We start from the raw sequence: 16262 nt of genomic DNA, 5'->3' as shown, positions 1-16262 counted from the left end.
GCTGAAGCCTCATTATAAGAATGAATGAGCAAAGTTCACCGATCAGCATGTTGCCTTTGTCCACTAGTGTCTGACTCTGCCAATTACAGAGGAGACAAACTCAGACTAGATTTACATAATGACCAAAAGTGACTAACGGCTAAATTCAGAACATGTTACATATTCATAAATTCATGATATCATGGCTTTTCTTTCAAATGATGAAAACGTGGCCCTTATGCTTCTTATCCTTAAGTAGGAGACAGGCAATCTAAGAAGGACTTGGAAGTTGAGAAACACTATACAGCCTTCACTATGCTCTTTCAGTGAGGAAAACACATCATTGCATTTGTTTAGAGAAATGATAACTGTCCCACTACCACTGCTGCACCAAGGCTCACAGGTATAGTAGGCTATCTTAACTGTTACTGCACCCCAACATAGGCTAATTTAGCTAACAACTAATGGAAGATAGTACTTACAAGTTAGCCTCATGCAGACTGCATGCCTACATCATCACACTCTTACCTCAGCACTAATCTCAAATAGACTTTGTGATTGCTGATACTATACGACATGTTATCTATGAAAATAATCAAAATACAGGCAAATATCAGGCTTCAAGATGGCGGCTACTACTATCTTTAGCTGTAACATATTTTGTCCATTTGCATGTCACATGGTGTCAGACTAGGTAAAAATAGCATAGATTATTGTATCAAATTGTAGTGCTGTTTATTGCATTGTATCATTGCTTCATGATGGTGGCTAGTGTGTGAGCTTGGGGCTAATGTATTAGCATGTACTTGGAGCATTAGATTACATTAGATTACAAGCACAACTTTTGTTTCAAATATTGTACTTTTATAATGCTAAATTCACTAATAAACTGAAAATGGAAATATTTACATATTGTCACTGTCAGAGTAAAACATTTTTTATAAAACAGGTAGTTCTGGTCCTAAAGTCTGATTGGCTGAGCCATGTTTGAAGCTGTTGTAAAATCCACAATATACCACGGCTATGACTGCCTCTCATCAGCTGAACTCTATTGCTGTGCCATGGCACTAAAACCCCTTCTACTGTTAATGGGTAAAGCTTTGACTCTAATGCGGATTGCACGGAGCAACGAGTGTACTTATGAAGTAAGAACCCGTTTTTGAGTCATTATTTAAATTCCTATGTAGCGCATTATGTAGGGAGCAGGGAGCAGTTTGAGATTCAGCCCCAGCATGAAAAGTGGTATCATCAGACTGGCAGAAGACTCATGGTGGTAATTTGGTGACCAAAAAGTACTTATAAACTGAAAGTATTTGCGTTGAACAGTGCCGTCTTACTTGCATTTACTATTATATGAAAGAGGTTTAATAATCATAATGTCTGCAGTTTACAGTGATGGGTGACCGAGTGTTCTTCTCATTCAGCGGTCAGTGGTTGCTTAGCAACAATACCATGCTCTGAGGGAACTACATTTATTGGCAGAATACTTATGTCAATTATTATTATTAATAATAACTTAATTATCTAAAACATTTAATCTCTAAAATGGTAATTTTACAGGAGAATGAAAAAAAATATTCTCAATTATGAATTGAAGTTCATGTAAATAAACATTCTTCTGTGTAATTCTGAATCATTTTTAATGGTCCATTTATCAAAAATGTCACAAAATATAATGATAAGCAAGTGTTTTGATGTGTTAAATTAAAAAAAAAAAAACACTGGAAACGGTTTTGTTCTAACTGTGGCAATATTATTGTAAGACCCATTTTCAGCCAGTGCTTATTTATGCTGTATCAAAGATGTATGGAATTGATACACCATTATATCGCATTGAGCAAATTTGCGAATGTTGTGAATTGTTCAGACCACATACGCAAGTTTGTTTTAGATTTGAAATGTTTTTGGGCATCTGTGTGATGTTTTCAGTGCTATTTGGTGGGCTATGAGTATCCATCACTTGTTAGCCACGCCACCTTCACAGCTCCATTACACTTTGTTCTCCACTTAATTTTATAATCATGTATTTTTATGCATTTTTATTTGAACTTTGAACAATAGCATCAAAATGCTGTGAGTGCCTTCTTTTTGAGGATCATGATATCGAAATAATACATTTGTTGAACTCCCACAGATCGGCCTGCTGCTCCTGTCAATGTCTCTGTCACTCTCCTGAGAGCACGTTCACCCACTGTGTCCTGGAACGTTCTAGAGGGAGAAGCTGTAATTGGTTATGCCATCTCGCTTCAGGTTCAGAAAAGTTACTATAATGATGTAGCCCTAAAGGAATTCATTGCGCCACTTCAGAAACCTGTACACTTTACTGCCACATTTACTATGCTCTGCTTCACAATAAACTCTGTGTACAGTTTGCTTAAGCTTTGTGTTCATACTCTGTGTTTGACTTGTGTTTGTGGTTCTGGGTGTTTTGTTTATTGCAGAGACAGGATGGCCTGATGCAGCGGTTCATTAGAGAAGTTAATACCACCAGTCGTGCCTGTGTGCTGTGGGATCTTGATGAAAACACGGATTACATTATTCAGGTCCAGTCCATCGGACTGCATGGAGAAAGTCAAGCCAGCAAGAGGGTTCACTTTCGAACTCTCGAAAAATCAGACCACTTTCAGTCGAGCATGGTGGCTCAAGGTACTCTTAGATTTTACTTTTTAAGATTATAACTATATAAGGGACAACAGGGTAAGTTGAGCCATTTTTCAATTGTTTTCATTTAGTACAATCATGATATTAATGTCAGTTAAAAAGTGCTGTGCCTCTTTAATAATGATCTTTTATTCAGATAACATAGTTTAGTGTATGCCCAATAGGAAAAAAAGTTTGTCATTTGGCAAAACTTACTCCAGATGATGGGTAATTTGATCCGTGATGATGAGTTGGGCAAGTCAAGCCAGTTAGAGTAAAATGGAACTGAATGGTGGCCAACAAAAACAAACACTATTAATAGACCATTTTTAAAAAGTCAGTAAGCTGTTTTTAGGTCTAGTTGTACAAAACAATCAAAACAAGACTCAAAGAACTGAGTGTCTGCTACCAAGTGATGATCTCATTAAAGGATCACCTTCTGTTAAAGAAATAATGAGGGAAAATGAGGTTTACATAATTTCCCTCTCAACCCAGATGTAATTAATTAGTTAAGAAAAAGCAAACATGGCATCCCTTGTCCTCTTCTTTAGTTTTGAATTGGAGCTACCACATACTGTTATCTGTAAAATTGAGGTTGATTTTAGCTTTGTGGAATATTTTGATCTTTTTGATAAATAAGTGTGACATGCAATGTCTAATACCACTAAACCTGTGATTATTAAACATCTTAGTTTTACTTAAGTGATTTGGTGTAGTTTGAGGTGTGTTCAAATCTACTTGGTAATATGAAAAATAAAACATTTGATTCACTTGTAGGATTACAGGGCTTGATGGCTTAACTTACCCTCTGACAACTGTTTTCCTTCACACAGCCATTTTCTTCAAACAAGCAAAACATAACATATGAGAGTACCAACTAAAATGTAATATAGCATTTTTATTATTGAAAATATTCTCCTATTGTTATTTTTTTGACAATGGAATTCTAAGAACTTTACATTTTTGGACATGAATCACTCACCACATTCCACTGTAGCTTGTATAAAATGATTGATTCTGCTTGATAATGCTATCGCATCATTTGTTTTGACAATGTTTACTTACAGTAGCTCATCATGCCTTGTCCCCCCCTACTGTTGTTATGGTAAAGACACACTTGCTGAATTATGGATGCCCTGCACTGGAAAATGCTTGATGCCTCTTATTCTTGTGTATGAACATTTTGTCATTTCCTCATCGCTACAGTCCACTAATGTCTGTGTGCGCATATGGTGTTCTGATCTGGTCAGGTGACCCTTCAGTAGAAGGTTTAGACATCTCCAGAAGCCTTCTGACTGAAGAGATGGTGATCATCATGACGGTGCTACTGATGTGGGCAGGTAATTGATTATTTTTAAACTGGTTCCAGTTTGTAGATTATTAATCTCATTTGCAGTAAAACATACAGCACTGTTAACCATAGCTGTGATTATCAGTGTTTTCCATGTTTTCCTAGGATGCAATAAAATTGGGTTTCATTGCATCTGAATTTGTGAACACATTAAATGCCTGTGCTCGGTTGTGAGCATAGCTTGTTTGTGCAGATGCCCAGTGAATGTTTTTAAGGTCAAGGAGATCTGATCTGCTGTCTCCTAATCAAATAAATCTGTCTTGTTGCAGCTGTGATTGCTCTGTTCTGTAGGCAGTATGATATCATCAAAGACAATGACTCCAACAACCACAGCAAGGAGAAGACAAAACCTCTGTCTGAACACAGCACCCCAGACTACCGTAATGGGGGTCTGCTGGGGAGCAAGGTGAGATTATATTAGTATATTTGGCATTATGGCATTTGTGTAGAAGAGCTCAATTAGAACCAGATAATATTGGTAGCCAATGCACATCTGCAATAGGCTGACTTGTGGTGTGATTTTATGACATAAATAATGGAAGTATAATGGAAATGTGCGCATGCTGTAATTAAATTCAGTTGCCATACCTTGTCTGAAGTGCTAACACTTACCCAGCAGCCTATGAGCATTGTTTGTTTTTGTATGTTTAGCAAATAAATTTTTGTATGTTAAATTCATTTTACTCTGCTAACTGTTGCTTTAAAAAAAGTATTTGTTAATAGAAATTCCCCTTAAAAATGTATGATTAGTGCACCTCTACATGAGAGCACTGAGTCTACGGTAACATAGCTCTCAAGTCTTGTTGTTGTTGTTGTGTTTTTTGTTTTTTTTTTTCCCACCTTTTGCCTTTACTGCAGTCTCATGGCTCTAAATGTAAATCTTATGGGTTTTTACACTCCCAAAATAACTTTCACGAAATTGGCCTTCACAGCAACAGGTAATATCAGGCCAATAGTGCCTTATCAAATTATTGACCGGATTTCACCTGCAGTATTTCAGCAGGCCAATAAAATGGATGTTAAGGAAGGTCAAACAGCAGCTAAAATGTCTTGTTTCAATTACATTAAGAAATCAAAGCCAGATTTCTTGTAAGTGTATGTGTGTGGGGTTAAAGTACATATATAAATAATTGAGATCAAACAGTTCAGGGCAAGGGAAAGGGGTGTCAATAGCTCAAGGTCCTACATCAGTCACCTCCCTGTTTCTATTAGGATTATGTTGACAGGTGTAGTTTAGTAGTGAGACAGTGACTTTTACTCTGAAATAATCCTTATCTAGTAAAGCAGGTAGCACTCATTCATAAAATTACCTTATTAATGGATAACAAAAACAAACGCATGGAATATTTAAACATGTGCTTGGACTATTTTTTCCATATATTAGTAGTTAATTTGCCATATATTAGTTAATTTGCTTCCTGAAGTCTCCTACACACTATTTTTTAGTTCTGATAATGTTTGAAAAGTTAACCCATTTTTGTACAAATCCTATTGCATAAACAAATGTTATTTTTATTCACTGTATCTGAAATTTTTTTTTTCTTTTTCCTAGTTCCAGAGAACACCATCATCAGTTAGCATCATCAAGGTCTGACCAGCACAACACAGAATCTGGTCTGTCTAGTCCTCAAGACATGAGTGTGTAATGCCTTGTTTGTTTGGGAATCCAAAGTAAATCTCTGAGGCATCCTTCAGTACTAATGACAACCTGCACTGCAATACACTTGCAACAACCTGCAATACACTTTTGTATTATATTCTAATGACAAAAAATCTGCTGGAGAATGGCAATGACAAGCTATAACTGCAAGGAATGTGAATAGAAAAAGGCAAAATAAAAGTTCCAATCACAGTGGAGCTAGTTACAAAATAACATATCAATAAAACAGGCCTTCTATTATCGATGTCAAACACTAGATAAACAACGCATGCTGAAATCCATCCATAGAAAACAAATCTGAAACATCATTCCTTATGTTCTTTAAATATTCTATGCAAAACATGAGAAAATGTCATGTGTGTGGTAACTCAAACAGCCTAGAAGTAATTTGTTTCTGTACCATCCTGATTGGGACTAAATATAAATATTTATTTTACCATATTTACCATATTTATTTTTACTGATGGAATGCGTTACTGAGAGACATTTATTCTGTAATTCTAAAAAGACAGTAATTTCGATACAACCAGCAAAATCCTGGAAAGGAATTAAGTACATAGTTGATGTAAGTTAGGTTACTTGGAGGCTCTGATTCAAGACACAACAAATACACTGTTGATGGGGTTCCTCAGTTTTTAATAGAGATTCTCAATTGTTTTACATCTACAACTAGAAATAATGTGTCTTTAAAAAGTCCACTTCTGATGTCTACCTGCAGTGAAACATGTCAGTAAAACTATTGCTTAGCGTGATAATGTTTTATTTAGTGCTCTGCTGTATAGAATGTTGTATCTAGAGAATTTGAAGGTTATAAAGTAGTGTAGCAGATAGCTGGAGCATTAGAGACAGTGACCAGTTGCTTTGAAGATAAGATGTACTGCACATTGGAAAAGATTGTTAAATTTGACATTTTGAGCATTTGTTTTTCATAGAAGAAGAAGTAAAAAATGTTGTTTTTTTTCACATGAATTCAGTTCAGATTTCCAACATTTTGAGTATAGTAGTGGTTCTGTTAATCTGTTTTTGTTTGTTTTTCACAATACATAAGCATTAGTTTAGATTTTATATACACTGGCTGTTCAGTTAGTAAATTTGTCAACACTGTCTATCTAGTCACATTTGGGGCATATCACAATAAAAAAAACTCTATATTTTGTCTGTTTGATTTGGGTCTGTATACACTAAAAGCATCTCAGTACTCTATACAGAATGTAAATATACACTTATACTAACTTATAGTACTAATGTACACTAACACTGGCCCACATGCAGATCCTGTATCACATGTGATGAAGTTCAGTAGACAAAATGTTATATCGTATGAATATGGAACTGAAAGTACTGGTCCCCTTGTCAGCCAATGTGAAATCACAAAACACAAGCAGCCCCTGTGATTCTGACCATTTTTGAGAATACTGGGAGTGAATCCATCCTAAAAAGACTTGATTCTCCTATTCCAGGTCTTTGGGAATTGAGATTCGACTCTGAAGTTTCGGAGTCACAGATGTGCATGTTTGTCTACTGCACACACAGAGAGTGAGATGTTCTGTCATTCTCTGAAAAATCTGTACTTCCACAACAAACACCTCACTAGATTGGTTGTATTTTGCTGTGGAAAATAAAGTTGGTCATACAATTAAACTGCCATCTTGTGGTGTTAACAAGTGGTAGCACATGGTAGCATGATCAAGATGCTCCTTTTGCCATTCATTCATAAATCATAATAGTGTATTATACACTTAATCCAGATAATTATTGTGTGGAATCAACTCCATCACTTGCCTTCACAGAGTTGCAATCTGGGTCGACTCCAACATTTCTGGAAGCAAACAGCCCTAAAGAATACAACAGTGCACTGCTGAACTGGATTTGGGGTTTCTGTGAAGGTTTTTGACCTTCCACAGTTACACATACAGTGTAAAAATGACTTATTCAGAGAATAGTTACTGATCAGCGATAAAGGGGATCATTTCACATAATTAAACGGTTAAGATGTAAGATTGCTAAATTTCCTTTGGGGTCAATAAACTGTCAGTCAGTCAACAGACTCATTCAGAGTGGTTTGGTGTGAAACTTTCTAGAGAAACTTGCTGAGGCATCTACCACTAAAGCTCCCTCTGGTTCCTATCACCACTTATTACGTAAAATGGTTATGAGTATGCTGCCTGATGTCTGAGACACTGTTTTATTATAGTTTTGTGATAAGGTTTTGCCTTAAAATGTATCTAATCCATTAATGTGTATGTGCCACTTTGATGCCTAAAGACACACTATATTGCCAAAAGTATTCACTCACCCATCCAAATAATTGAATTCAAGTGTTTCAATCACTTCCATGGCCACAGGTGTATAAAACCAAGCACATAGGCATGCAGACTGCTTCTACAAACATTTGTGAAAGAATTGGTCGCTCTCAGGAGCTCAATGAATTCCAGCATGGTACCATGATCGGACGCCACCTGTGAAACAAGTCCAGTTGTGAAATTTCCTGTCTACTAAATATTCCACAGTCAATTGTCAGTGGTATTATAACAAAGTGACTGGGAACGACAGCACGTCAACCACAAAGTGGTAGGCCATGTAAAATGACAGCAGGGTCAGCGGATGTTGAGGTGCATAGTGCACAGAGGTCACCAACTTTCTGCAGAGTCAATCACTACAGCTCCAAACTTCATGTGGCCTTCAGATTAGCTCAAAAACAGAGTAGAGAGCTTCATGGAATGGGTCTCCATGGTCAAGCAGCTGCATCTAAGCCTTACATCACCAAGCACAATGCAAAGCGTTCAATGCAGTGGTGTAAAATGCCGCCACTGGGCTCTAGAGCAGTGGAGATGTGTAATCTGGAGTGACGAATCACGCTTCTCCATCTGGCAATTTGATTGATCTGGAAAAGTCTTATGGTGTGGGTTGGACCTAGACATTTTAGGCAATTTCATGCTCCCAACTTTGTTGGAACAGTTTGGGGATGGCCCCTTCCTGTTCCAGCATGACTGCACACCAGTGCACAAAGCAAGGTCCATAAAGACATGGATGAGCAAGTTTGGTGTGGAAGAACTTGACTGGCTTGCACAGAGTCCTGACCTCAACCTGATAGAACATCTTTGGGATGAATTAGGGCGGAGACTGCCAGCAAGGCCTTCTCATCCAATATATTTGTGAGGTACCTGACCTTACAAATGTTCAAACATTCCCACAAACACTCCTTGTGGAAAGCCTTCCCAGAAGAGTTGAAGCTGTTATAGCTGCAAAGGGTGGGCCGACATCATATTAAACCCTATGGATTAAGAAAGGGATGTCACTCAAGTTCATATGCTTGTGAAGGCAGACAACTGAATACTTTTGGCAGTATAATGTACATACAGGGTGTTGTGGGGCAATAAATGTATTTAATTAAAGAAAACATTTTCCACCATCACAATTTTCTCTGCAATGAACCATTTCACATCAAACCGGTCTAAATTACTTAAAAACTCAGTGATTCAATTATGCAGAATTTTTTAACAATTGGTCAAATTCCTCTTTAACTTCTTTAAAGGAGAATTCTACAAATTTTTCAAGAATTGAGATGTTAGTAAAGTCATTTACTATCCAAAACAATGTGTCTTGAGCTTTTATATTAAATATTGATGATGATAAAATAGTCATGAATAAGAAAATCATTTATTTATTATCGAAAAGCACTACGTAGTGTTGACGATGGTAAAATTGGGCAAAATCTGAATTTCCTTTGGGGACTATTTTGCCTCACAATATCCTGCATATACCCCTCCGATATGGATGGATTCAAAGTAAAGGAATTAACTTTCAAAGTAAATTAATTAACAAGACATTTTAGACCAGTGCATCACTCATAACCATTTCATGTAATAACTTTGTGTGAGGAAGCTTATAGAGGTAGACATCTGGTGTCTGTCACCACTATTGTGAACAATTCTTACTCTCTAGAATGGAGAGTAAACAAATCTGAATGACTCTGTTTACATCTTAATCGTTTCGATTAATCGAGTTCCCCTTTGAGTGAATTGCTATACCACTTTGAGATACCACCTTATTATTTTGCAATACTTTCTCCTTATTTTGAGAAACTTTATAAGTGTGTGTGTGTGTGTGTGTATTTTTATTTATTCTCAAAGCATAAAGCATCTAAAATAATGACTTAGCATCTCAAGCTAATGAATAAGGACATAGCAATTCACTTAATGATGAAAAAAGAATAACTGGGTGCTGGAATGGGCTCCGTGCTTCCATACCTCCCACCCGAAATGCGGTGTGTTTTTTTATGTTCTGGTTGTATTTAGTTGTACGGCCTCTAGATGGCGCCTGAGGAACCATCCTGGGGTTGGGAGACATGAGACCCAGAAGTGAATCACTTCCTGTAGTGGAAGCGGCTGCATTGTTGACATGAACTAATTCTAAATTAGTGTAATACACAGCTAGCTTGCTAAGTAGCCGCCAAACTAGAAATAAGCTAAGGGAAATGATTTATGTACCACAGTCTGTATTTTAATCAAGACAATAAGACAACAAAGCCGCAATGTTTTTCTTTTCTGGACCTTTAAATGCTGCAACTATCAGCTCCGAGTTTATAGACGCTCAACGTTAGGCTAGATAGGCTAATGCTAGCAAGCTGTTTAGCAAGTTAGGCTAAGGGCTCTTGAATTAAAATAGCTATCTAGATAGTTTACAACTTGTCGATGGTTCGTAAGCAAGCGGCCAGTTCCTGGTACAGTGTTAAAGTTAGTATAACGTTACAGTAATAACTGTTTACAGCGTTGTTGTGGTTTGTAGGTGATCGAATCGGTTGTCCACGGCACTGTAACTTAACCCAAGTTGTAATTCCTCGCCCGTGTTAGGTTAACTAACCAACTAGATTTCTGTTGGTCAGTAACAATTTCTCAGTACTTCACCAAACGTGCTAGCACGGTCCACTTAGCAAATCTACTGGATTGCGTAATAACGTTACCGTTTATCTGGCTAGGCCTTTTTAATACAACTCAGAATACAAATTCATTCACAGCTCGACAGCTTAGCTGGACGGGCGTACGGTGTCGCTTTCTGTGTTCGGGGTAATTTCGCTGTGGCGCGTAGCCTGTCATCATGAGCTAAAGCTGACAAAATAGCTGAGCTTCTTTAGCTGCGCTGTTAACTCGAGCTCCGTCTAGTAGCTAAGCTAGTTAACCAGGTGTCAGTGAGACTGACTTGCACTCAGCTTTGCAGGCTAACTTAGTTAAGTTTCCGTCTGGGTCCTCTCTGGGTTTAACTGTCTTTTACAGTGATTCGCAATGTTCTTCAGTTCGTAAGAAACCCAGTACATTTCCATTAGCTTGTCCGCTGCAGAGTCTGGTTAACTACGCTGTTATTTCATGAGGTTGAGAAGGAGAGTGGGGAACAGCCATGATGAGCAAGTTGATGACACTGATAGTCCTGTCTGTGTGTGGCGGTGGAAGAGGAAGATGACAGTGTAGTGTAGAGGGGGAATGAGCTCATTCGGAGTCGACCAGAAGAAACTGCAACTCGAAGTACTGCTAGAAAATGCCCAGAAGAAAACAGTCAAATCCGCAGCCTGTGAAATGTAAGTACTGCCTTTAGGTAGGTGAAGCGTGTAGCTGGCTTAGTACGCATGTCATGTGCAGGACAAAGTTCTTTCCAGAGAGTGTCATCGTGTGTTTCAGGCTGTACTGGCCACATTGGCTCCTCTGTCAAGTCGAGTAGGTGACATTGCCTTCCTGTACATGCCTGTGGTGATTAGTTCTGAACTGTGGCTTATGAGCGTTAGTTGGGTAATTCATTTCAGTAAGGGCACACACTGTTTGAGTGGCATAAAAGACCTGTCTCTGGTAAGCCAATTTTTAGGCATATAACTACAATACATTTAGTTCCATAATTGAGATTGATTGATTACTAAGATTTAAACAACAGTTCGTATTACTGTGTGTATTAAATAAGACCTACCAGTTCTTATCTTGGGTTTGCTGAAACACCAGTAGTGTCTTCACTTAAAAAAATGTCCTGTTGGCCTCCCCTCTTCCTTTGTCATTTTTTCCTAGCTCCGTTTCCTCTAAACAAACCCCATCTCTGCCAAGAGCCTCGGAGCTAACCCATCTCTGACCTGCTTGTGTACCCCTCCCTGCATTTATCTGAATCCTTTCCACAGTTCCTTCCTCAGTCACTTACTCTCCTGTCCTGTCCTTTTCCTCCCTTGTGCTTCTCTCATGTTGGATTAAGAGCTTGCGTTTGTAATCTGGGATATGACACCTTCCTGTCATTTTGGCTGATCAAAACAGCTGTAACTTTGAACATTTCTACTGTGCGTCATAAAATGACCCTTTATTTTTTACTCTTTATTTTAGAATGAGTGTGTATTGGAAATCATGACACTAAAGCCACCATAGCACAAAATCTAAAACATTTTAGACACAGACAAAAGTGACTAAATTCTAATCAAAGATTATAGAGAAACAAAGACTTTTGTCTAAATGATTTTGTGATATGAGTAATGCTTAATTATGACCAGGCACAAATGCTAAAACATGTTTGATTTGAGGTTTGTTATAAATACATACTATAACATATCTTTGCTGTCAGAAAATAAGACGTTTGTGTCCTGATTATTATTTATTTATTTGATTATTTTTTGCTTTGTGACTTAACCAGTTGCTGTTTAAAATTGCATGCTGAAGGGGCCAGTAGAAATGGTCTAAAATAATGGCACATTTACTTATCGCTGCTGTCGGAAGAAAGCCTCGTATCTCCATTTTTGTCGTTTTTCAGTTTTTCACGTAATCTGAAAATGCTTGTTGTCCTTTAAATACTGTTTAAATTTCATAATGAATGGACCAAAAGAACCAACCCAAAACAAATGGGAAAGACGTCTGGTTCCATTGCCTTACATTAAAAGTAAAGTATGTTTTTTCCTTCTCCTGTAAAGTTACCATTTTGGAGATATGAGGTTTTCTTCTGACAACAGCGTTATATTGCAAGTTGTGAACTTATTTCTTGGGTATACAAGGTTTTGTTCCAACAGCAACAATGTCCCTTTCGTGCTAACCTAATCTTGTTGGTTTCTCAGTGGGATCTGAGGATGGTGTTGGTGGTGTTAACCCAGAGAGCCTGGTCCTCGAGAGTGATTTTCTCCTTGGACAAGATTTGGCGTTTGGAGAGAATGACTACAAGATCATAGGATTTGAGAAAGACTCTGGTTAGTAATGCTTAGCATCATTTCAGTAGTTTCTTCTAAATTTAAACATTACGTAGAACCACCCACATTCATTTTACAACTTATGATGAAATGTGTTATGATACTGAGCAAAATCATCTGGGGATTCTTTCCAAATTCAGTGACTGCTGACATGGGAATTACAGCATATGCCTTCAGTGATGAAGACTGCTCCAGTTACAACCACCTCAGCATGGAAAGTGACTTTGAAGACCCACGAGACACTGAGAGTGAACGGGAGGAGATGAGCAGGGATGCTGGCTTCACAGCCTACCTCTCCTGCAGGAGATGCGGCCAACTTCTTGGGGACCCTCTTAGTGGAGCTTTGGACATAGCAGGGCTCTACTGCCTCCGATGTGAAGGTGAAGAGAGGAGCACAGAACAGGAGGTTAGACGGAAAGAGGAGGTTCTGCCTGCGGAGGGCTCCAAAGAGAAAGGGCACAAAGGGAGGTCTATGGCCAATGGCACCTACAAAACCTACTCCTGCAAACTGTGCAGCTTTACCTCACGCTACTCCAACCACCTGAAGCGGCACATGAAAACGCACAATGGTGAAAAGCCTTACAAGTGCCAGCACTGTGCATATGCCTCAGCTCAACTGGTTAACTTACAGAGACATGTGCGTACACACACTGGGGAGAAGCCTTATAAGTGTGACTATTGTACATTTGCCTGTAACTCCCTTGGCAACCTTAAGAGGCATCAGCGCATGCATACTCAAGAGAAGTCCAACAAGTGCAGCCAATGTGATTTCTGCACAAGCAGTAGCCAGACCCTAACGAGGCACATGGTGAGCCACAAGACAGATGTCTCAACACCCACAGTGGAAGGTATATATATGATCAGTTTGCTTGATCTCATTCCGGTAAAAACAGACAAATATCTCATTTTGACTTTTTCTCTCTTTTGAATTTGCTTTGCCTTTTCATAGTACCCAAAAGTATGTAGAATTTGCAAGATGAAGATTTTTAAATTAATGAATTACTGATCATCGGACTGGGAGGTATTTCTAGTTTGAAAGCTTCTCTTAGTCTTGTTGGCCAAAGAGGAACTACTCAGTGTATAGCATGCATTTAAACAGTAAGTGTGAAGGGAAGTAACAACTGTTGACTTCCTAAAACTGGATTCCCCGGAAAGAGGAAGAAGCTTATTTTGCTCTTGTCTCACTGAAAGCCCCTCCTTTTTCTCTCTCTCTTTTTTTTTCCTCTCTCCAGAGGCTGTGGTGTCTGATCTGACTCTGCACATTAGTGGTGATCCAGACTTCCTGCATAGCTATGGCAGCCTGCGTGCCGAACGTCATGCCCCCAGCCTGCTAGACACAGAGGAGCTGGGCCAGGAGCCAGATCCTGGGCTGCCCGTGCTGCTTTTTCCCTTCACCTGCCGTGTTTGTGGCTCAGTGTTGGAGGACGAAGAGGGCGCGGCCACGCAGATCTGCGGCAAGTGTGCCCTGGACATGCTGTCTAAAGGCTCCCCCGCCAGCCCGGACAAAGGAGACAAGCTGTACTCCTGCTCTTCTTGCAGCTTCATCACACAGTACCCCAACCATCTAGCCCGTCACATGAAGACTCACAGTGGAGAGAAGCCCTACAAGTGCACACAGTGCAATTATGCATCAGCCCATTTTGACAACCTGAAGCGGCACCACCGCGTGCACACGGGCGAGAAGCCCTATAAGTGCCACCTATGCGACTATGCCTGCGGAAACCTGGCCAACCTCAAACGGCACGAGCGCATCCACTCAGGTGCCAAGCCCTTCCAGTGTGGCGTGTGCAACTACAGTTGTAACCAGAGCATGAACTTGAAGCGCCACATGCTGCGTCACACTGGCGAGAAGCCTTTCAAGTGCCAGGAGTGTGCCTATACCACAGGACACTGGGACAACTACAAGCGCCACCAAAAAAAGCATGGCCATTCCACTGAAGGGTGGATAAAAATGCCATTACCAGAGAAGGAAGAGGAAGAGGAGGAGGGGGAGATGTAGTAGAATAATGAAATGTGGATGAAGTCAGTTCCCCCTTTTAGGAGCTCTTGTCTCCTGCTCTTAAATTCTAACTGATGTTGCCTTAATATTTTCACAAAACAAAGGGGCAGGCTACACATGACAAAAGTGCAGTTTTACATTTGTGCCTTGTATAGGGTTCTGGAAAATATCCGTAGCAGTTAACTATTATCTGTCTTGCACAGCCAGCAGTCTCAGTAAATGTGTCTGGAGATTGGTTGTAGACAAGCTTTGAAAGGGGTTCAGAAAGACAGTACAGCAAATAAATTGCAAGAGACAGGCAAGAAAAGCACAGCTAGCTTGAATTAGGTGAATTTTCTGCAACCCCCTGCATTGTTTGAGCTAGACTGCATTTGGCATACAGACCCTTCAGATCAAATTTAATACTCATACAAATTTGATTTAAAGAATTTGAGCATTGTTGAATCTGTCTGCCATTATCGATTGTAGATCAATTTGATGAAAGACTTGAAGACTTTAGTTCTACACCTCTGTCCTTATACATTCTCTGTGAATTACTGAATGAAAGAGTATTGCAATAAATTGAATTACTCACCCTTTCCAGGTTGATGCAGCAGCTATTTGTATGTTTGTTTGTTTTTTCCTCTGTAATGGATTTGATTACACTGAAAACCTCTGGTGGCTGCTAAATTATGTAGATGCACAATGACAGTAATGTCTAGGTGCCTTGTTTGGGAGGTGACACACACCATTCCCTGATTTTACTGTATCAGGTGCCACTGCAACATTGCTGCACTGATGTTTTAGGGGGGTGGGGGGTTCGGTTCCTTAGCCTCGTGTTTTTTCCAGGGCACTAGAGGGACACATGGTTCTTTCTATATGTGTGTGTTGGTTTTTTTTTTTTTTTTTTGTGATTAACTTTCAAATCATGTTTCTTGTTCATTTAGTTGGCATGAAACCTACTGTGAAACGATATCCATGAAAAGTGGTGGGCCTGTATTTTTTGTTTTGTTTGGGGAAGAAATGTTTTTTTTTCTTTAATCTGGAGTGTGCAGATCTGCAAATTGAGAGGAAATAAAAGGGACCACTTTTTTTATTTTCATCACTTTATTGATGCAGTCACAGATGTTACATTTCTAAAACGTATCTGTGTTTGTAGGTGTAGATGGTTATCAGTTTCTGCTTGTTGTGCATTGTATTTTTGTTACACAAAAGGGCATAGCATTTATAAAATGGCCATGAAGATCGTTAAAAAAAAGTCATTCAATGATATCAGGGACTACATTAAGACATTTTATGCATAATAATGAACATGTGATGTTTGGTTTGCTATATATTGTTCAAAATGATTATTTATGTACTGTATATTATTTTTGTGGTTTGCCTTTGCTTTGTTGGACTGAGGACTTGTCAAGTGACCTTTGGCTTTATAATAAAACACATTTTTTATTTTTTA

At 38.9% G+C, this 16262-nt stretch overlaps 3 protein-coding genes across 5 annotated transcripts in view; 2 read left to right on the top strand and 1 right to left on the bottom strand.

Moving 5' to 3' along the window:
• fndc4b (fibronectin type III domain containing 4b) overlaps window positions 1-6784 on the top strand; it is a 9356-nt gene extending 2572 nt beyond the window's left edge. For both annotated transcript variants that reach the window (XM_017721399.1, XM_017721397.1), the window contains exons 3-7: window positions 2114-2229; window positions 2421-2625; window positions 3870-3959; window positions 4240-4376; window positions 5523-6784. In XM_017721399.1, the coding sequence (XP_017576888.1) occupies window positions 2114-2229; window positions 2421-2625; window positions 3870-3959; window positions 4240-4376; window positions 5523-5564 (590 nt within the window). In that variant the 3' untranslated portion in view covers window positions 5565-6784. The remainder of the gene's footprint in view (window positions 1-2113; window positions 2230-2420; window positions 2626-3869; window positions 3960-4239; window positions 4377-5522) is intronic.
• gckr (glucokinase (hexokinase 4) regulator) overlaps window positions 1-11918 on the bottom strand; it is a 25949-nt gene extending 14031 nt beyond the window's left edge. The window contains exon 1 of the mRNA XM_037542093.1: window positions 11583-11918. The gene's annotated coding sequence lies outside the window, so the exon portion shown is untranslated. The remainder of the gene's footprint in view (window positions 1-11582) is intronic.
• Window positions 10006-16262, top strand: LOC108441717 (zinc finger protein 513). 2 transcript variants are annotated; one of them, XM_017721396.2, is made up of 4 exons: window positions 10006-11202; window positions 12700-12828; window positions 12969-13676; window positions 14061-16262. In XM_017721396.2, exons 1-4 carry the CDS (start codon window positions 11163-11165, stop codon window positions 14825-14827), a joined length of 1644 nt encoding a protein of 547 aa, XP_017576885.1. In that variant the 5' UTR covers window positions 10006-11162; the 3' UTR covers window positions 14828-16262. The 2 variants fall into 2 exon arrangements, with proteins under 2 accessions (XP_017576885.1, XP_037397991.1); XM_037542094.1 differs by lacking the exon at window positions 10006-11202 and adding an exon at window positions 11276-11467.

The sequence above is a fragment of the Pygocentrus nattereri genome, chromosome 10 (assembly GCF_015220715.1).
Source record: "Pygocentrus nattereri isolate fPygNat1 chromosome 10, fPygNat1.pri, whole genome shotgun sequence".
Taxonomy (NCBI): domain Eukaryota; kingdom Metazoa; phylum Chordata; class Actinopteri; order Characiformes; family Serrasalmidae; genus Pygocentrus; species Pygocentrus nattereri.
This window is presented reverse-complemented; position numbering and strand designations above follow the sequence as displayed.